This window comes from Monomorium pharaonis, chromosome 7 (genome assembly GCF_013373865.1).
Source record: "Monomorium pharaonis isolate MP-MQ-018 chromosome 7, ASM1337386v2, whole genome shotgun sequence".
NCBI lineage: Eukaryota > Metazoa > Arthropoda > Insecta > Hymenoptera > Formicidae > Monomorium > Monomorium pharaonis.
In genome coordinates this window covers 8,961,277-8,984,214 of record NC_050473.1, presented here as the reverse complement: position 1 = coordinate 8,984,214, position 22,938 = coordinate 8,961,277, and the positions used below count along the sequence as shown (strand labels likewise).

At 42.8% G+C, this 22,938-nt stretch overlaps 2 protein-coding genes across 17 annotated transcripts in view; one reads left to right on the top strand and one right to left on the bottom strand.

Moving 5' to 3' along the window:
• The window catches only part of LOC105831332 (collagen alpha chain CG42342), a 149,531-nt gene that overhangs the window by 75,619 nt on the left and 50,974 nt on the right, over positions 1 to 22,938 (top strand). The gene's annotated exons all lie outside the window — the stretch shown is intronic.
• Positions 149 to 22,938, bottom strand: part of LOC105831336 (putative peptidyl-tRNA hydrolase PTRHD1) — a 78,387-nt gene continuing 55,597 nt past the window's right edge. The window contains exon 2 of the mRNA XM_036289313.1: positions 149 to 7,977. Within this exon, the coding sequence (XP_036145206.1) occupies positions 355 to 4,641 (4,287 nt within the window). The 5' untranslated portion in view covers positions 4,642 to 7,977 and the 3' untranslated portion in view covers positions 149 to 354. The remainder of the gene's footprint in view (positions 7,978 to 22,938) is intronic.

The following is a 22,938-nucleotide window of genomic DNA, read 5'->3' as shown; positions in this document are numbered from 1 at the left end:
ACTTGATTAGATTTTGATTTAAATATTTATGCGTCAATTTTATGTTTCAGTTAAATTGTATAAGCTGTTTGTAATGTATAATTTTATTAATCTCGCGTCTGTGAGTTTTATCTTTTTATAATCGGGCTGCCGAGTCAGATCGACGCACGTTGTGTCTTGCCGGTCGTTCCGCCATACTGCTTCACTGTCGTCTTCTCTCCCGCGCCCTCTCTCGAGTCCTCGCACGAGGCCTCTCGCCCATACACGAACAGACCCACATACGCACGGACAGACTCATACAAAAGCTTCAGACGTGTAACTCGCTTACAGATTCGGCCAGTCCTGACCCGCAGGCCGTCCTCGGCCGTGTACATGTTAATCATCCTCCTCGCTTTCATGGTTCGTCTCGCTATCGGTTCTTTTCCACGGACGCATATTAGCAGGCTCCCACACGCCTTGATACGGTCTTTGAGTCACCTGATGACCATCTACGTCCGCTACAACGTATCGGTTATTACGTAACTTTTTAATGACTTTATAGGGCCCTCGAAACTGCGGAATCAACTTGTGTGGGGTACCAGGTGTGCTCTCAAAGTTCCGTACCATCACAGAATCACCTTCAGCATACTCGTGCGGTTTCTTTCGCTTCTTGTCAACATAGGTTTTGTTATATTCCTGAGCCTTACAAATTTGCATCTTAGCTGCGTTTCTAATTACATCTAAATCGCGTGTGTCATTCTGAGACTGACTTTCGAGGTATTCTCGCACATTATCCGCAGGTTTCATACGCTGATTTGTACCAAACAGTAGGTGACTAGGCGTATCCCCAGTGGATTTATGGGGTACGTTGTTCAACGCGTATTCGATTTGTGGTAACACCTTATACCAATTTTTCCGGTCTCTACTATCAACTAGTTTAGCCAACATAGGCTGTATAACTCGGTTCACGCGCTCAGCCTGGCCATTAGCTTGAGGCGAAGCTGTCGCTACCTTTATGTGTTTAATGTCGTGATCCAATATAAAATTGTCGAACTCCTTTGAACAAAAACATCTCCCGCGATCAGAGATTATAGTTGTTGGGCTACTATAGTTATAGAAGTACTGTTCCAAGCAATTTGTAGCTTCCTGACTCGAGGTCGACTTGGTGGCGTATAATTTGACGAATTTCGTAAAAGCATCCACGACTACTAACACATGCTTCTTTGGGGAATCTTTCACTACCGGACCAAAGTGATCAATATGAAGCACTTCAAAAGGTCGACCTTCCTTGGGAATTGCTTGTAACATTCCTTCCCTTTTTCCCGACTTTGGAGAGTACGCAATACACTTTAGACAATTCGCGATATGCGTTCCGACTTTACTTCGAATTTTTGGAAACCAATAGTTCCGGTTAATCATTTCGCACACCTTATCTATCCCCATATGTCCTAACTCATTGTGATACTTATACAGAAGGCTCGCTTCCATACTACTAGGCACAACGAACAACAGCTTTCCTTCCTTTTTTCGATATACAATACCATTTCGCATCTCGTATAACTTATCTTCGGTTTTTTCTAGCTTAGACTGCAACTCCTTAATGCTGGCGTCCTGACTCTGACTCACTGATAAATTAAATTCAAGAGTATTATCCTCGACGACATAAACAAAATAGCATCTGCTCAAACAATCTACATGACTCATCCTCGTTCCCTTACGATGCTCTACTGTATAGTCGAACTCTTGCAACTCCAAGGCCCACCTAGAAATACGTGGGTTAATGTCCCTTTTGTCCAGGGTCAGCTTTAAAGATTGGCAGTCCGTAACAATTTTAAACTTCACACCATGCAAATACACCCGAAATCTTCGCAACGCATATACTATTGCTAGTGTCTCCAGCTCGAAACTATGGTATCTACTTTCGGTTTCCGTTGTTCTCTTTGAGTAATAGAAAATGGGGTGTAACTTTAGGTCTTGCTTTTTCTGGAACAAAATCGCGCCGAATCCATGAGAGCTAGCGTCACAATGCAGTTCCGTGCTATCTCGTGGATTGTAAATGGATAGGATAGGAGTAGAAGCCAGCTTAGCCTTCAATTCTTCAAACGCCCTCAATTGGCACTCCTTAAACTCAAAAGCAACATCTTTCTTCAACAAATCATAAAGGGGTTTAGCTATCAAGGAAAACCTCTCAATAAACTTTCTAAAGTAAGAGCATAGTCCTACAAACCCTCGTACTTCTCTGACGTTCTTAGGCACAGGAAAGTTAAGTATGGCTTCGACTCCTTCCTTCGTCGGACTTATGCCCTTTTCCGAAATGATGTAGCCTAAATACTCTACCCTAGTGTATACAAACTTACATTTGTCTATTCTTAATTCTAGCAGGTTATTGACTAATACCCGAAACACTTTGCGCAATACACAGAGATGATGTTCAATAGTAGATGTCGCAATCATAAAGTCATCCATGTAGACCACCAGGTCACCTGAATCAATAAATTCACGTAAAACGTCATTAATGAATTTTTGAAATCTTAAAGGGGCCGTTTTAAGCCCGAACGGCATTTTTTCACACTCGTATTGCCCTAACGGCGTCACGAACGACGTGTATTTAATTGACTCTTTCGCGATTTTTATATGGTGGAAGCCATCCTTAAGATCGAGTAAAGTAAAGTACTTCTTATCCGCTAAGACGTCTAGCTGATCCTCGATCAAAGGCATAGGATAATTACTACGCAGTAGGTACTTGTTCAGCACGCGGTAATCGATACACATTCTATGTTCTCCGTTTTTCTTTTTGACTAAAACTATAGGTGATGAATACTCAGATTCACTAACCCTAATTACCTTTCTTTTAAGTAATTTATCTAACAAATCTCGCAAAACCTCTTTCTCTGTCCATGATAAACGTCTAGGCATGACAGAGAAGGGTTGGTGTTCTTTTAACTCTAGCTTTAATTCCGCGTTTACCACTGGAGCTTCAGGACGCTCTGGCCTTACGTACTCCTTCTCATAAATTTCGCGTATCTCGGTTTGTACAGTTATTGGCAATTCCGGGTTGACGTTCAACGCATGGGACGGTTGATCCCTTTCGTCAGATACATCGATACTTAAAATTTCTTCCACACATGCCTCCAATTGATCCTGGCGCTTTTGCAGAGTGTAACCTAGCGATCGCAGCGCATCACGTCCCAGAATTACTGTCGGCTTCATAGTATCGTTCGGGACTACCAACAGGGTAGTCTCGTCCTTAGTTGTACCATCACAGGACATTCTCGCTCTTACAGCACCTAAAATTCTTAGTTGAGAATTATTGATTCCACAAAATCGGGTACTTAACCCTTCCGCATTTCGCATAATATTATGGGGTACAGACTTTATTTTGATAAAACTTACGGCGCTTCCGGTATCGAATAACGAATCAAGTTCTAAACTCACGCAATTAGGTTCGTTTGACAGTTCGTACTTTACGTTCCGTATATAGTTGTCTCCTTCTGAAGACATAACCTCTACGTTTGACACTTGCTCCTTGGTCTCTGATTTCTCCTGGGTTGCGGCGGCTTTACAATTCTTCGAGATGTGGCCCTGAGCACCGCAGCTAAAGCAGGCACCTTGCTCCCTTTTCGGCTGCCTGCAATTCCTTGCCAGGTGTCCTAGACTGTTGCAGTTGTAGCAGCGAATGACCCCTCTCGCCGCCTTATCGTCGTCTGTGCCGCTAGCCTTATCATCTTTGGCAATGGAATTATTCGACTTCTTCTTGATAACGGGAACATTTGGTCCGGTCTTCTGTCGCATCGTGATTTTTTCAAAGGCCTCCAGTAAACTTTCTTTGGACTTGAGCTTTTGAATACGAGCTTGGTCCCTCAGTGTAGTATCGGGTATCCCTTCTATAATATATTCCACGACGTCTTCTTCTTCTACAGGAACCTTATTCGCCAAAATTACTTTGTCGTGGAGATATTCGCTGAATGATTCTCCATGCTTCCATATGCGCTTCTCAAACTCCTTCCTGAGGACCATCTTGCTAACCTTGTGTCGAAACATACTCTTCATTTCCGCCAGCAGCTGTTCTAAAGACATCTCTAAAAATTCAGATTTCGAGAATAGCCAGTCAAGCGCTTTACCTTTGAGCCTTGAGCCAATCAATAATCTCGTTGCTTTATCATCTAGCGCATACGTTGCTTTGAGCAGCCTCAGTTGACGCTCCCATCGATCAAAGTCTACGTCTGTTCCGCTGAAAGGTGGTAATAACTCGGCGACCGAATTGATATTTACCCTGGGCCTAGAGTTAGCTTCTACCTCTTCTGACCCGGAAGGCACAACAGGTGTGGACACATCTCGCAGGTTAGCACTTCGCATCATATCCAGTTCCCGACGGACGATTTCCAACTCTCGCTCCATCAGGCGCCTCTCTCTCTCACGTATCTCCAACTCACGCATCAGGATGGTGGTACATTCGGTAGGGTTCGGTCCTCCTGCTTCGTTTCCGTCCCCTAACCTCTCTGCACCTTGCGTATGTTGCTGTTCGTCGTGAGGATTCCCCTTCCTCACCTTGTTCATCCATGCCCCGGACGGATCTGCGGCTTTCAATCTCTCGATCAACTCATTCTTGGACCCGTTCGTCGAGCAGTTCATCTCGCGCAGCACGCCTTTTAGTTCTACCACCGTAAGACTGTTCGGGTCCATAATGGCGGTTTCTCACTGACACAACTTTCTTTGAGAATGTACTTTATCTCTTTCGCACGTAAACCCTCCTTGTAACGTCTCTGATCTCTTCGAAACGCTCGCGATGCACACAGCAGACTCGCAAAGCACACAGTCGACACGCACGAGACACGCCGTCCTCGATGCACACAGCAACGGCACGTAACGCCCGCGTTCTAGAAGTTTCTCTCTCCTTCTCGCAACTTCTCTTTGAGTCTCCGCTGGCACACAGCTCCCACGGATTCGCCGAATTTTTAAAACGCTTGCGACGCACACAGCAGACTCGCAAAGCACACAGTTGACACGCACGAGACACGCCGTCCTCGATGCACACAGCAACGACGCGTCACGCCCGCGTTCTAGAAGTTTCTCTCTTCTTCGTAACGATTTCCTTCGAACATCCGCTGGCACACAGCTCCCACGGACTCGCCGAACTGTTTCGATCACGCAGCTCAGATCCCACTTCTGAGAACTGTAATGTATAATTTTATTAATCTCGCGTCTGTGAGTTTTATCTTTTTATAATCGGGCTGCCGAGTCAGATCGACGCACGTTGTGTCTTGCCGGTCGTTCCGCCATACTGCTTCACTGTCGTCTTCTCTCCCGCGCCCTCTCTCGAGTCCTCGCACGAGGCCTCTCGCCCATACACGAACAGACCCACATACGCACGGACAGACTCATACAAAAGCTTCAGACGTGTAACTCGCTTACAGATTGTTTGCGTGCACGTGTCAAGTAAACCTGAATGTTCGATCGAAATCTACGGGAATCGAATCAACTAGATTTGATTACGATTATTCGTTAATTCTACGTATTATTTCGATACTCCCGGTATTTACGGCTATGCGAAATGATCCTCGAAATGTTTGCGTTCGCGTAAAATTTTATTTCAGTTTTTACGGCTAAAAATTATTGACGTTAAAATAGCATTTGGCAATTTTCAAGTAAATTCGTCGTGTCGAGAACGTCCGTACTCATATTCCGATATCGGTATTTTACGGATATCCATATATTTGTAAAATGAACCTTTAAAGTAAACATTAAAATACTTTATTTGCGTGCGATAGCCGTTTGAACCGGCCATCGCACTTTCGAGCGGCAACGGGATAAAGTTGGCCCGCAAATGTTGATCATGACTTAACACGGTAATGTTCGATCTTTACGTATCTTACAGTCAACATCACGTGGCGTACGTACACGTTTGCTCGAGTAAGTATTTCATCGCGAAACGACGTCATGGCAGTTGGCCAGAAGCACCGACCGAACGCCTTTAACGTGGCGAATATATATTTTTTAAAGCTCCTCAAGTCCCTCCTCTCTTCTCTCTCGTACCCGCTTCTCCTTCTTTTTCCGCAAGGCTCACCGCAGCGACATACGAACGTTGCCGTAGGCGTCTCCGGCGCGATGTCCTCTTCTCTAAGAAGTTACATGTTTGCGCTCGCGTATCTTTGAACGCTTCGCCGTGTGTTTACCGGAGATAGTACATTTACCGTGGAAACGTTTTTGGTAAATATGTAAATTCGGATTCTCGTCTTTGCCTCTCGAGAAGCCGCATTTTTAGTCAATCGACAAAATCTTTCAGCACAATTCTCGTCGCGAATAATTGAGTATTAATCCGTTTATTATGCAGTTGCTACAGCTCAATTTATTATGCAGTTTGCTACAGCTCTCAAAATGTTTTTTTATCGACTGATTCTTAAGCTTATCTATATAATTAATCTAGCGCTTTACAAAAAAAAGGAGTTTTATTTTTACAATTGTTTTATCTATCATTGTAGCAAAGGAATTTTTAATAATTTTTGTACCAATTAAATGATATAATTTGATTTCGAGAATTTGATCAAGAATCAAATTGAATGTAAGATGTTCTAGAAATCAGGGTTTCTAATCTTAATTAACTTAATAAGTTTTATTTTAATATAATCGTATATATCTTTACCATAATAAAACTGGGTTAAGTTTTTTGGGAAAATGAGGGTTTTGCAAATTTTACTGCAAATGTTCAACATTTTACACACATATTACGAAAATAATACACTTATAGATATCTGTAAATGAAAATTACAGTTTTTTATCGCTTGTATCTTCAATGTTAGACTTGCATCACTTAACTAAACGCGATCCCATCTGTGAGATCTCGCAAGGTTTCGTGGTTTGTAGAGTCGCTTTTGGAGCACGTCAAGCAGGCGGGTTAAAATGCTTTGCTCATTAACCAGTCCTGCGTTAATTCACCTGCCGTTGTTTGCGACGACCACAAGAGGGAGATAAAACGGAGAGAAAGCGGCGAACAGAGGGAGAGAGAGAAATACTATTTATTACAAACTCTAAATCCTGACTAAATCCCTCGGGAGCTAACACCGGGGTAAATAAACATTATTTGAATACAAAAGCAATATGTCAAAGTAACAATATAGATGCCTTTTAAGTTTTTTAAATAAAAATGTCACGTTTCTTAAATATAAATAACACAAGCAGCTCGCATACATAAATTCAATAAATTTCAATATTAAGTAAGCCATTCTATCCGACAGTTTTGTAGCACCGAATATTGATAGTTACATATATTTTTCAAAAAGACATAATGAAATTTTTCATAAGATCTCCCGTTAGAACGTTGCAAAGTCTCATCAGTTTAGCCCGAACGGGGGCCGTAAGAATACTATCATTTTCTATTTTCCCTTGACGCGGAGCAGCTTGGGGAAACGCTGAGGTCAGCGAGGGTGGGAAAGGTGGAAGGGCCGGTGTGCTGCGCGTCCGCCTTTATTTGAATTTCCTGGCCGTCCTGGAAGGAACGTCGATTCTGAGCCGCGCAAGTTAGCCTTTATCTACTCGTCACACCGGGTAAGCAGGCGGTCCACGTGGATGCCCTTTCACGCGCTCGTGTGCGCCTCCTCTCGAAAAACCCTCCCGTCTTTCGACCAGTCCGCCTAATAAACGTATATCCACCTAGCCGAGCGTGGTTCCCTCGCCTGGAACTCGAGACTCCAAGGCTCAAGTCAGACGCATAAATAGCGACTTCTCTCCTCTCGCCTCTTCGTGCCACTCTCGCCGTCTTCTCTTTTCTTCTCTTCTTCGCCACTTCGAGACATCCTTTTGCCATGTTGTCTTGCCCGCGTCCCGCCCCTCTTCCCCGCGAATACGGTTCCATGTATCCGTAACTTCGCACCTCGTACCATTCGTGCCTCCCGGCCTTTTGCGCTGCCTAAGCCATTTCTCGCTTGTCGCGATCGTCGTTGACACCGCCAGTGCAAACTGCTTCTACGAAAGCGCCCGTTTCCGTGACGAGTGACTTGTTCCGGAAAACGGCAAATGTTGAAACTGAGAAGAAGACACATATAACTGTGAAATATAGCTGTAAATTATGCGCATTGAGAGGACAGAAAGGCGATTACTCGCATCCAACATATTTAAGAAACCAACTAATAGCTTTACTGCAGGAAACAACGTAAATGATAATCCTCTTATTATTAACGCGCTGTTAGTTGCGTGAATTAATTTTATGCAGGCGCAGGAAAATGCGCAAGCCGGTGGAATCTTATCGTTTTAAATACGTCGCTCCTATTGACTCTGAATAATTTAGCCGCGACACAGTTAAAACCGCCGGATCGGTTTGCATTGATTGCAAGGACGGGGATTGAAATCGAAAACGCGAAAATAGATTTGAGATATTAATAGCAAGGAATTTAATCACATGATGTACCATTGAGATACCAGAAAAGATGGATAAGAGAAATACGAGATAGAGAGAACGTAATCCAGCCGGAGAGATTATCCCGAGCCCTCTGCGGCATTGTATTACCGCGCACAATGCATTTTGCGAAATTGAAAGACTCTCGGAAGTGAACGTGAATGGAGGTATACTGCTGTACCGAATGTACTGTGCCACGTGGAGCGGATTTAATAGGCTCTAGCTAACGAAGAGTAAAACATTACCGAGATTAATATTCATCTCCAGACTTTATCTCGCGCGACGTACAATACTATTTCGCTGCTAAGAAAAGGTATATCGAGATTTCGTGTTTATCAGTACAAATGCAAATGTGTTCCTCAGTCTGCCTCGCGCTTGCCATATCGACTTCTTATCGGCGATCGTTTAATTTATCATTATAAGTTTCTTTCAACCAAGTTTTTTGGCTCTTAGTTTTTATTATGATACATTTAGAATTCCACGTTCTCATTTTACTTTTTGTCAGTTAATTACGTAAATGCGATTGCACGTACGCAGCCTAGTAATTCTATTGTGAAAAGATTTTGCCTAGATGAAACAGATACGTCGCTTCATGACGGGCGAATATAACGACATGCATAATATTCAAATCCACCGGTCGTGCTCGCGTTACGCGTTGGTTAAGGCGCGGATTATTTCCGACGTTTATCGCGATGCATTAATGTAAAGCGTATATCAGATAAGATGTCCTACACGTCGCGCGGGAGTGAAAATCTCGATGTATCGCGAGCGCACAATTTGACAGACGACATGGCTTAGCTTTGTATATTGAAGTACCATTAAATCTTCCAATTAGTGTCTCGCAATAACCGCGGTAGGGACTCGAGGTGTCGTATTTTCCAGCCCTTAGAAACGTCGCCCGCTTTCTCTCTCTCTTTCTCTCTCTCTCTCTCTCTCTCTCTCTCTCTCTCTCTCTCTCTCTCTCTCTCTCTCTCTCTTTCTGATCTTGTTCTCTCTCTGTACCATTAATAAAAACAATATTACAAGGAATCTACAAGAATAATATTAAACAAATGATCATTTTTTCCCACTTGTTATGTCAAAGTGATTCTGTGTCGCATCTTCGTACAACCGTGAGTACCAGGTGCACATTAACGGAAACTCGAAACGAAAGCGCTCAAACGGCGCTCGTATTTATCATCCGATCGAGGAAAAAGGGGAGAGAATTCGCCAAGTACAGCTGAAACTCTCGCGATCGTTATCGATCTTGACAACACAGGCTTGATGCCTCGATACCGTAGGAAACGATCAACGTGGGAGAGCGAGCGCGATCGGCCTTGGGGCGGACGCGCGTGTAATCGGAAATCCCACCGGCACGGAATCCACGGGATAACGAGTTCATTGTCGTCGACGGCGTAAATCTCGCGTGAAAAGAACACACGATAAAGCACCGCCCACGTGGTCGTATGTGCGGCTGTAGCGATGGGACCGATACCCTCGCGCGTGACATTACCGGGCTTGTACGGTACCGTGGGTCGAAAACGCTCGAGTATTCTGTTTGATTCAGAGCAATCTCCATATTAAACTGGTATTATCACGCTACGAAATTTGGAATAAATAAATAAATACCTCGCGCACTTATTCCGATAGCGTTATACAGAGATTTTTTTTTAGATAAGGTTAAATAAAAGTGTGTCTTGTGTTTTGTTTCCGTTAACATTTTTATTATTAATTACAAATGAATAATATTAGGAACGTCAATAAATAAATAACGTTGACAATAAGGTGGAATGATTTGATTTATTAGAACTTTGCAAGGAAGGCTCGAGGGCCATTACTACTTACGGGGCGCCTACGTGATTCCGTTAGCCAGTATTTCAGAAAGAGACCGGAGAGGCAGAAGGGCGGATCTGGATACGGGCGTGTAGGGTTCGCCTTGCGCGAGCGGAGAAGGGCACGGAAATGTGTTTTCCTCCCGGTGGAAGTTATCCTCTGTATAGAGGAGAAGATTTCTATAGAAAGGCGAGAAATGATGGTAGTTGGGACGTAATTGTCCAACTGTTACGCCAGGAAGACTGATTAACGAAGCAATTTTCAACAGTTTGGTTATTAATAATGATGACGCCTTTGACTAACTTCGACAATTTCGTAGCAGAAACGCAAAATCGGAAGACTTGATCTGACTTATGATCAGAGCGCAGCCTTGAAAGTTTAGATATAAGCGAAGACATGATTAAATCTCACATGTCTCACAAATATTTCACAGTAACTTGACTATGCAGAGCCAAGAATTCTTATAAAAATTCAGCAATTTTTGTAAGAATTTACGATATAAAATATTCTAATAATATATAACTAATTAAAATATGAAATAATATATATGAAATATTATTATTAAATACAAAAATATGAAAACATTATATAACATCTGAATGAATCAATAGCCAAATATTTTTTTATAACGTTACTTTTTATAATATTCAAAATAATCTGCCTTATAAATATCTTAAAGTATTTTTAAAAATTGTAATCAAATTTTAATATCATAAAGAAAATACATTTAAGATCAATAAGAATAAGTTTCGTGTAAATGTCCGAATATAGAGACATGTTCGATCACTTGGATATTTATTTCAAATATTATAATTAAGGATATAAATCAAGCATTATATAAACGTAAACTTATTAAGATAATTTTAATATTTTAAATGATTACATATGTATTACGTATTATTTAAAATAATTTTAAATTTAAGACAATATAAAGTCTGCTCATAATTCTCTTCGGTGTTTTAGAAAATGTTCTCTAGATGGAAAAAAATCATTTATAATATTAGACGGCGCTATAACAAAGTACTAAATAAAAAGTCTAGACATTTATCGTCGTTATTTATAATACGCTCCTCGAAATCATCCTGAGAGCTCGCAGAGTTTAAAATAGATTTCACGTGAAGGAATCTAAACCGCGATTCGCCAAACGTATCGAGTTTCATGTCATGATATCTTTTCCCAGCTGGACAGTTATAAGTTCGAGCGAATTATATCGATGTGATAGCATGCTTCCCCGAAGGTTCCTCGAAGAGAGCTGCAGCGAGCTCTCTTCGCACGGGTACAGCCGAGAAGAGGAAAGTAGAGAAAAAGAGATAGAGGAGAGTCTCGGGTTTCGGGACGGAGAGATGATGGTCCGTCGAGAATGAAAGCGAGGCGTAGCGAAACAATTCAAAGAAGAAAGATGGATAATAAGACACGGAGTGGACGACTCCTCATTGTGTAGCTCGCCGCGTGCGGTCCGACGGGACCCCCTGTTGCTCGCCGCGCCGGATTCCGCTTGGGAGCCGGGCAGAAGGCACCGAAATTTGTGTCCTGGATTGTAAGTTATGGTTTTACGAGCCACATTGCGGAGATGGATCCGGTCCTGTGCGGAGATCGCGCTTCCGCTCGCGTTCCCACTGCTTTTTCCCTCCCCACGTGATTTCCGACCTCTTCGGACTCGACAATCATTCATCGCCACGAATTACGTATACCGTTTTAAGAAGAGAGTAAGCAAAAAAGGCATATATCTCGAATATGATTATGTTTAATCATATTTGATAAATTCGTTGCTGGAACGAGAAACCGCGTTTAATGACTATAAAATGGCATTCTCTCTCTTTTTTTTTTTTTAACGCGGGTAATTATCTTGTTCATCGTTTAACGATTCATTATTCTTTGGCTTTGAATAATGGTCCATCAGGAATGGACCGTGTAAACTTGCTGTTGTATTGCCCCATAGCGTTAAACAGTTATTGATTATACCTTTTTCGCGTTCCCGTCGCGCGTAATGCTTTGCGTCGAATAATATGTCAGCAATTTTACGGCACTATGCAAAAACAGGTCCGCGAACGCGCGTCGGTTTATGGGGCGATATGTGTCCGCGCGTTTCGGCTTTATATCTCATTTTAAGATCGTATATCTCGGCATGACGCTGTTTATGGACCAGCCGATACCAATGCGCCCGTAATTGCGGGTCCATCATCCCGTCTATTCAACTTTGCATCGTTGCGCCTCGCTATTTGCTTGTTTAGTTGACGGTTTCGATTACTAAACTTTAATTAAAAAAAAAAAAAATGTGTCGAAGCAAAATGCAGTATTGCCTTTAATTAGACTGAATTTCAATAATTTGATTTATAACTTTTTTATTAATTAAATAAAATGTATAAGTTAATTTAATTAAATTGAATTTATAAATTAAACTCCACAGGCAATCTAGGTCATTTTTGAAACACGCGCAATTTTATTTTCACAAATTTTACTAAATAAATTTTAATTTTTATTAAATAAAAGTATTAACTTTCTTTTTCAATTAATTATTTTGTAATATAGCAAAGATGTTGAAAAGTATTCCTGAATTTTTCTAGCTTTTTTGAAAGCCTACAAGAATAAAGAACTAGACAAAGGAAATTCCGATTGCCTATGGAATAAAAATGTGATTGGCCCACGGAGGGTTAAATATTTATTAACTTTTTATATGAAGTTTTTATCAGATGAAATTTTCTGTATAGTTATAATGAATAATATTCTCATATTTAACGTAAATTAAATATGGAAGAGACACATGAAATATATTATCAATTAACAGGTTTGTATCACGATCACGTTTCTACTAATACGACGGTATAGCAACTCGCTTGATACAGGTTTTTATCAGTCGCCTCACGAATATTTTGCACACAATACAGTCATTAAGCTTTTAAATCGCGCCGCATACATTTTCGTCACGTGTCGACAATTTTACGGACGTTGCATCGTTAATAGCCGTTGTCATCCTTGAAATTCCGCTTCCGCCGAGGATTCTGTCGATTCATCTTCATAGGTTCAAGCGAAACCAGTTTAGTCTTACAACTAGGATTTTATCGCGGCGTTTTTCTGAAATTTTGTTTTCTGTCACGGTCTACTATTACCTAGCGATTACGAGGAGAAAGCTTTCGGCCATTTATGTCGCAAATATCGTCGTCGTGATACGCCCATTAAGCGCTTTATCGTAGTTGAGATACGGCGCTGAGAAGGCGATCTCTTCTTCTCTACTGCGCCGCTGTCTGCCGCGGAATCCAGCGCCTTTAAACTTCGAAAACCCCGCCCTGGATATAAATCCTCGTTTAGAAAGTCTCTATAAGATATGTCTACTCCATCGCTATTAATTCCCTATGTGAATATAAATATGTACTATACATTTTCGCGCAGTCGTGTAATCCCCTAGGATCAAGATTCGAACTATTATATATATTTACGTGCAGGATTAAAAAGATAGGTCGAGTATTATCCACATGTCACAACTAGGAGAACCATTAAAAAACTACCATTGAAAAAAGTATATTTGGTATATATGCTTGTGACTATATAATTGAATGTGAAAATAATTATAGTCAGAAACTCCATTTTTTTGTAGTTATTATTTAAATATTATAATGTTAGTAATAACAATATGCAGTGTGCCATACTAAAAACAAATAGTTGCAATTATCATAATTTCAATATGTAATTGTTACCAAAAATAATTATAAATTATAAGTAATTTTTGGTGTGTTGCACATTTATATTAGCAGTAACGATTATAAAAAGAAAATTTCTTGCTATTGTTTTAACATTTAATTGTAATCGTTAATACTTTTCTCTCAGTGTGGCATGTGATACACGAATGTCTGTTTTCGTCCCTTAGTTAAAAATCCAGATAAAATCGATCTCTAATAAAAAAATTCTCGAAAATTTGATGTTTAAATTCTAGGAGTAAACAGGGATACAAAAGAGGCCGTTATCTTTTGTTCCTCGATTATTGAAATTTTGGATATTGCACGTCACGAGGCACTGTGAGGCCGTTCAGCCATCTGCCCGTTGCAAATCACTGCACTCTTGGATGCTCCCGCCTTTAATCGAGCCCCTGCGAAGCTAGTCAAAGTCCATGCAATCCACAAACGCGATAGATAAACGGAGAGCTTGCAGCGTTTCGGTAGCGGGATTGCCGACACGGTCGCAACGAGCCCTGCGGAACCTCGGCTGGCTCCCTCGCGCCCGGGGGTCTCTACGCCGTGGTACGGCGGTATTCATCGTCAGCGGACGACGCGTATGATTTAGAGGGAGGGCCGCGGGACTACCGCTGCGCCTGCGGGGCCCCGCAGAAAACGCTTCTCCCCACGGTGAATTCCTGTCCTACTAGTAGTCGACGCTGAAGAATACCCCGCGCTGATTGGAACGCAGTTATCGCTAAAGTACGATGTTTGCATCTGGGAGAGAAGCGACTGCTTGATCACTATACTTTTTCCGGCATGCGAAGCTTTCAACTCTAATCAGATTATGTTACATTCGCCATGAGAGAAAAAGAACGATTCCTTCAAATTATTGTCAAGCCTCACTGAGGAAGATTACATTGCGAGATTATTTAATTTCTCTTTAAATTATCGTTGTATTAAGAGTTTCTCTTCTTAATTAAATGCTGGATTATGGTAGTGATAACGTTTGCCTGACGCGTTTGCAAATGCATCTTTTTTTACCAGGTTGGATCAATCGTTCGTACATACGCAATATGAATACGATATACGTATGTATGTATGTAGTATATCTTTATAAAGTTTTCCAATTTGTGAAAGCAATTTCCGTATCTTCCAAGGTTGCTTACGTCTGTTCTAGACTTCAGCAACGAATAAGATATCTTGTAACGTACAACTTAGATACACTGAAACAAGATATGTCCTTCCCGAACTTTAAAGTTAATTTTACCGTACGGTATCAATAAATTTCCTTATCGCATCGAACTTCCAAAGGCTAAATTTCAAAACGTCTCCTATCTCAAATTTTCCCAGTGCAGATTATTCCACAGGGATAACCACAGGGTCCACGCAGTTGTTTGGCGTTAGCGAACCGGAACTCAATACATTGCGGATATTCACATACACTTACGCACGTTACATACGTACGTTTTCGTTATCGTGAGCGCGATAATGCGATAAATATTTGAGGAAAAGCGGAAGCAAGTTGCAACCTAATTTAAGAATAGAAACCTGAATTCCTCGTATACATGTTTAATACGGAGAGAGATAGCGCGAAGCTGAAGTTCATTTCTTATTTATCTTTTAATTGAAAAGAAGGAAAAGTCGGAAATAACGTCGGACGGAGAGCTCTGGAAGAAGAGAGTGCATCTTCGCGAGACGGTAGGTCGTTGCAGGATAGGGTAGTACACATCGGGGAGTACTGATTATGTATCTCAATCATGGGAAACTACCGGGGCGGGAATCGGAGCTCGGCGGTTCGGTATAACCGTACTGCCCCGCGGCCGCGACATGTGAGGTCCCTGTGCTCTCTCTCTTTCTCTCTCTCTCTCTCTCTCTCTTTCTCGTCTTGCCCGCCGGCTTGCTTGCCTGCCTGCCTGCCTGCCTGCTTGCTTGCTTGCTTGCCTGTCTACTCGCCTGCTTTTCTGTCTGTCGTGCCTACTCTCTCCCGTGTCGACAGAGTCTCTCAACTATCTCTCGGAAGCTTAGAGAGTCCGGTTACACCATACCTCTTGATTGGCCTCGAGAGTCTAAATATAAAAGCAAAACCTAAGGTCGATCGAAGTAATTTTGCCACGTGGCTAAGTGAACTAACGATCGGTTTATCCTTTAATGATGAGCCTAATGATAATTACAAAGTCATTTCGGAGCGTTCTTGTTTAGTCGATATCACTTCATAAAACCTGATTATTCGTTATTGTAAAGGATTTCTCTCAAAGTAAGAAGTACAAATTTGTACTTTTTTGTCTTGTAATTAAAATTTATACAATATGTGACGTGAAAATTGATTTGTGTTAAAGAAATTCTTAAACATAAAAAATATTCAGATAAATCTGCTGTTGTTTTCGCAAGAAACGAATGTGTCATTTACAGCCTTTTCTTCGTATCTTTTATTTAACGACAGTAACAATTGCGTGCGTCCTTAGCGTGCTTCTTATCTCGTAGCGGTAACTTTACCCGGTCTCCTCGATCAAACGCTCTGCGAGCTATGCGCGTATTCACCGCATTTGTTAAACGCACGTTTGGAGAACGCACGTTGTTTTTCGATAGCGTCACGAGAAAGAGGGACAGCGAGAGAGAGGCGATTGGGGGCACGTAATGGATTTTATGACCGACGCGCGCGCCGGAAAAAAAAAGCAGAAAAAAACCAGGAGCATCGAAAACACCGCGTATAAATCTGGCATATTCGGTTGTCGCGACGCGGCCAGGCGCATCGGCGTCGAGTCTTGCAATTCGGCATCAATGCCGAAACTCCCCTCTCGTATGCCCCTCGTTGTAGTGCATCGCCGGGAGATAAACCCTAGTGTTGCGTTGTGGAATCGCGGTGCTGCTCGATTACGAAGACGATATTTCTCGTTCGAAGAGATGCAGATAGTGGAAACTCCAACTCCCGGCCGGTCGCGTTAGAGCTTGTCAGCGGTGGCTCGATATAATTGCGGAAGTGCATCGAAGGGGAGAGTGCGATACCGTGCAACAAAGTTTGTTTGTCCTGTTTCTCTTGTTGAAAATTGGAACAAAACGTACGGTTCACGTCGCTTGCAAAATTAGTCCGAGCCCAATTCACGTCTGATTTGCTACCGCTCTAATTTGATTTGCAACGTAAGCGCCAGCTTCCATATGTACGGTTAAAACCAAGTTGGGATTAATTAATTGTTTGTTTCACATCGCGGATAACGTGTATGAAAAAAGCGTTTTATGAGTTAATATTTATTGATGGATTTACGTCACAAAAATTTTGTAACGCGTTTATTATAAAAAAAAAAAAAAACTAGGAAAATAACAATCAAAATTCTACCGTGAAATATATATATACCGTACCGCATTTTTTTGGAACGCAAACGTCGGGTTACAAGTGATCCGATTAAAAAAAAAATTATATGATCTTGAGGATTCGAGTTGTAGCCAATTTGTTTCATAGCGTTTTTTTGTTTTATTCCGCTCGCGATCGCACGCATCTTGCGCATCAAATATCGCCTCACTCGTATATTTTCGACGTCGCAGAGAACGCAAAAACAAATTGATTTGATGGAAAAGATGGACAATTCTCGCTTAGTCACCCTCGCGGTGGCGGGTAATATAAACGCGTCGCGGATAAAAGCGAGGAGGCGAAGGGGTGAGGCCGAGGGGAACCGATGTTGATTTTGATCGTGCGGGTTCCGCAAGAAACGCGAACGGCGGAAGGGTAATTATTTTCTTTGGCTATCGACGGCTCTCTCCGCGCCGTCGGCTTCCGCTAAATACACTCCCGGGAGTTCCCCTCCCCCTCCCCTTCCTCCACCGACCGACGAGCATGGTTCGCAAATACGGTCGCGGCGAGTAATTGCTTTTTAACAACCCGCGTCCGACAAAGGTAATTAACTCCTCGGAAATGCGCGGGTTTCAGGGAGACGACGGGGAACGCACGAAAGTCGCATCGTAACGACTGTTTCCCCGACGGAGATGCACCGGGATGCGGCGCCCGCGAAAGTTTAGGGAAAAAGGAGGAGAATAAACGTCACGCGGGTAAAGTGAACGTTTCGCGAAAATAAATTTCGCGGAGGTGTAAGGGGGGCTCGCGAAGGGGATGCACTAAACGAGTTTGTTTCGGCGCGTGATGCAGGAGGGGTGAAAAAAAAAACTGGAGATGCGCTCGAGACGCATCGCTCGAGACTTCAACGAAATATTTAGACAGCTTATACTTAGACAGCTGGGCGTAATGAAGACACCGCCGCTCTTTTGAAACCCGCGCGCGAGAGTTTCGTAATTGTGGACAGCTGTCACATTCAGAAATGTATTGGCTTTTTTCGACGAAAAATTGGAGCCGATAAATCCGTTTAGCTCTTTTTTTTTTTTTACGCGTCATCTAAACTGCATTTGGCGCGCGTATCAATCGATGAATTGCCACGCGCGGAACGCTAAATGACCTGAAAACAAACTGTCATAGGCCAGCGCATTCTTTTTTATTATATTTGCGTTAGATTTATTTAAACCATTTAATGTTTTATCATACGCGATATTGATATAGAACATATAAATATCACTCTTGCCGTATGGCGGGAATTTATCAGAGCAAAGTTTCGCAAAATTCTGCCGCATTCTTTTTTTCCAAGATAAATCTCATCGTTATAGCACTTGACTGATATGTCACTTTCGTCTGAGCCTTTAGTGCGTAAATCGACTTGAATTCAGAACATTTCTACATTAATTATAACGACGATATTGATTGCTGTGCGTTAGCATATTATAAGTGAAACAAGGAATATTCGGGATTGAAAGCGCGCGGCGATGATTAATCAATCCTTTAGTGAACCGATCCTAGTTCTGAATTATAGCCCTGGTTATTACGCGGGAGGGGCGAGGAAGAAAAAAATGAAGCTAATCAGCGTCAGTCGATCCTGATGCACGGGTCCCGGTTCAGTAGTCATCCTTGCGTCCTGTTCCGTGGACCGTGGGGGAATTCGGTCGATTCCTTTTCCTTTCGAACGCTCGCGGAGAAAGGGGCCGCCGAGAGCGCGTCTCACCGGCGCCTAATAGAAAAGGAGGAAATCCCGCGGAAAATGCGCCTGTCGGTGAAACGGGTTCCCAGCGTGTACCCGGGGCTTTACGGCCGCCCACCGCCACCGCGATCATTTTCCAGCCGCGTGACTCTATTTTGCGGAACGAGCGCGCGGCGTGTCGTTAATGCGGCGGTGCGCGTTGTATACATGGGGGTCTCTTCCTTGTCTATCTCTCTCTCTTTCTCTCTTCCCTCGGAACTTTGCCAAAACGTCGCGTTAATCTCGTTCTTATTCACGCGAGAGATTCCAAGAGGGTTGACAACATCGGAGACCGCGAGAAAAGAGAGGAACGCCTTGTCCCGCCGTAGAGCGAGAGATGGAGGTTTCCTCCCCGTGTCCCGTGTGCTCGCAACAACGCCGTTGTGTCCCGAAGTATTTCAGTCGCGTCTAGACTGCGCGCGTTATTTCCCGTGCGCGTTATTTCTCTACTTTATTTTCTTTCTCCGCCGGCGCGCCGTTCTCGCGACGCGGCCTCACCTCGCGCATCCCACCTTTATTCGGTACGTTCGTGCGCGAATCGCCCGGCGAAAAGGTGAAGATACGCCGAATTACCGTGCAATTGGGCAGCTATGCCGGCGGAATCGCACGTATGCGAACTATCTCGGTGCCGGCGAAATGCATAAACGCGAACGGCGGCATTCTACGGCCCGATTCGAGCGGGAAATGTCCTGTAAACGCACGCTGCAATTCAGCCTTGCTTGTAAGGGTACAAGGTATTGCGTCGTCGCGCGATAGCTTTTAAATGAGCGACGCAACTCGAAAAGTATGAGAGATATTTTTTTAACAAGTGTATATGTCGAATTTAGTTTAATATCCTAAAGATTTCTGTCGAAACATTCTTTTTTTTCTGCGCCTCTCTTTAAATGACAACTATTTGCTGGAATTTTACTTACTTCAAGGAAAGCTTTTGAAATATGTCATTGCTCGTTATAATGCATTAGTTCAATTTTTTTAATATTAAATATTTTCTGTAAATTGCAATTAATAAATAATTAAGTTTAAGAAAATGAAGGCTTCATTAGACGCTCGCGAGAGTTTTAACTTTGTGAACGCTTCCGGGGAACGGGAATTCACCGTTAACGAAACGCGAAAGATTTATTCTGTTTACACGGGAGCTTATTTTAGAGCTTTCTTTAATTTTAAAGCGACAGCTGTTACTCTTCGCCCTCCTCCCCTTGTTCCCCCGGGCGTATCCGCTCGCACCGCAACCCGCTCGACACGATGGCCGCGTCGCGGGCCGCAAAGTTCGTTTTGGTCGTTTCTTGCCGAGCCGCGAGCGGCGGCAGCGATCGGCGATGTCCGCCATCCTCGCAAACTTTCCTCGTTATACCCCGGGTATTCGCGACAAGTACAAGTATTCGGGGCGTCGAGGCGGCGAGGGCACCCGTCATCTGCGCGGTCTGATGAGAACCGCGGGGTGGCGAAAACTTGCTGCGCCGAGAGAATAGCACGTGGGGCGTGTAGCTGAGAGTGAGAGTGAGAGAGAGAGAGAGAGAGAGAGAGAGAGAGAGAGAGAGAGAGAGAGAGAGAGAGAGAGAGAGAGAGAGAGAGAGAGAGAGAGAGAGAGAGAGAGAGGAAGCAAGAGGGAGCTGGGGGAGTCCCTCGTCTCTTTTTTACCTCGATACTGATCGACATCGATCGATCGTTGCCTCGCCGTCGTCGTCGGCTTCTTCGTCCCGTTTCTTCGCGCCTGCCTCCGCTTCTTCCTCCCGATGCCGGAGCATTACCGAACGCTCGCGCTCGTCGCTTCTTATCGCCGGAGGAACTGGATATCGTGTTACATAACAAAAAGCGAATCGCCGAGTTCGACGAGAGTGACATGCCAATTTTTCAAAGTAGAACAGCGTATTTTTATCGCTCTCGTACATTCATTAGTATGAGTAGTTTATCCGGAATCGCGAAGACACCGTAGACATCGGAAATCTACAAGGCATTCTATCTCAAAAATTTTCATACATATATACGTAACTAAAAACCAACATTTTTTACAAACGTTTCTTAATAATTGAAAAGCATCGTGTGTCGAATATTATTATTGAAATAACTCGTTCGCGTTGATGAATTCATTTAATATAGCGCCTCTCGCGAGCTTATAGCCTCGCAAATCCGTGTCGGATTTAAAAGTGGCACATGTACCGCACTTATATAATTTTGATAAAGCCGCCTGTCGGATATCCAGTAGCCGCAGCGCGCATCTTTCGCCTTCTTCGCCGCGGTAATCCTCGAAAGGGCCGTGCTTCTCGACGTGCGGCGGGATTATGCCATCTGCCTTTTCTGACTTTTTATTCGGAGATACGAGATACACACCGTTACGGTCTTTCTTTCTTTCTTTCTCTCTCTCTTTCTCTTCTCTTGAGACGTACACGTCCGTACGCGTCCGCCAGCTGCCGGCGAGAAGTACGCGCGATCGGCACGTACGTCGTTATTTCTACACACCGTCGTGGATTACAGTCGAGGTGTAACTGTCAGGGCGGATTATCCGGAATTGCTGCGAAACGCTACGGGCGATCGTACTGACAGTTTCGTGTCTATTAAATGGAGTGTGCTCATATCCATCCCTCGAGAGAGACAGGAGTTGGACGCTCCGATGAATTTTCACGGTCAAACAATCAGTTTGTGCGATAATACTGTAATCGTTCTTTGTCAATTTAGCAATTGGCAATTAAATGACATTCTTATTAATATTAATTAATTTGTAATATCGATCAGTTTCATAACAAATTAATTATTCGTTTTTTCGTTAATTTGTACTTATACCATTGCGATAAAAGCGTCGCTCTTTCGTGAGATTTTAAGATCTAGTAAAGTTAAAACGCACAACGAGATATTTCCTTTCTTCAAAATTTTATAAAATTCAATTAGCCTTTAAATTAAAATTTTAATGAAATATATAATCCATCTTAAATTTTAAACAATAACATCTGTTCTAAAATTTAATAGATATTTTATATATTATATATATAAAATGTAATTATATTTTAAATTAATCTAGATTTGTTTATATTTTTTATTATCTGGGAAGAGTCAAGTACAAATTATTCAAGATTCATGTCCATGAAGAAAACTTGTACAAACGAAACGGAAATAGGCTACGTAAATAAAAGCTATCAGCTGACATTTGCTTGCAAGTATACCGACACTTCAACTAAAAAAAAAACAACTTTTCGGGCAACTTTTTCCTTGCGCAGTTTCACACGTTATCGCCCTAAGCTCTTCAATTGTAAAAAAAATCGGGCAAAAGTTACTATCCACTGCGGAGTGATGCGCTTCAGCCCCGCGGGCGGCTTCAGTTCGCGGCTTCCCTCTCTGGAGGATATGACGTCATCCCCTGCTTGCCGGTGGCGATAAATGGAAAATAAAAGGAGAACCGCTTGTCGCGCCCTTGTCCGAGCGACCAGCAGCCCCGGGAATAAATCACGATCGAATTGTTCTCCGAGAGAGAAAGAGAGAGGGGTGGGGGAACAGAGAGAGGGTTCCCCGACCCTGAACGTCAGGCAAGTCCCTGCCGGAAATTAGAATAACGTGAACGACGAGAGACAAGCTGCAGCAGCATCCCACCCCCTCAGGCGGTGCATTCGTATCACCGTGGAAATGCAAGTCCAACTGCGTCCATTTGCTATGATTTATAACAATTTCCAATTTGGTCGCTAAAATATGCGGCTTCTGCGGCTTCAGAGGTACGAAGCACTTTTAATTAAGTTGCAAATTACGGTCGCAACGTTCCCACAAATCAAAAGACGCGACACATCTTTTCCGTCTCTTTGTTTATTTCATTTTTGAATAAGCCGCTATCTACTGTGTTGTGCTTAAAAAAAAAAAAAAGTGTCTCTTATATTCGCGAACTGCGAGCTAGTCCGACTGTAACGATTCATTAAAGGTGCCTCCATGCTATTCGGTAGGAAAAACGATGTAGATGTGATTTTCTTTTTTTATGATATTGTTTAACCACGACGGGTCGAACGTTGGAACGTAGCCGTTGTACGGTATATTTCCATTCCATTTCATTGCGCTCGTCGAAACAGGGTAAGCCCCCGGATTTTCGTTTTTCCAAGTAATG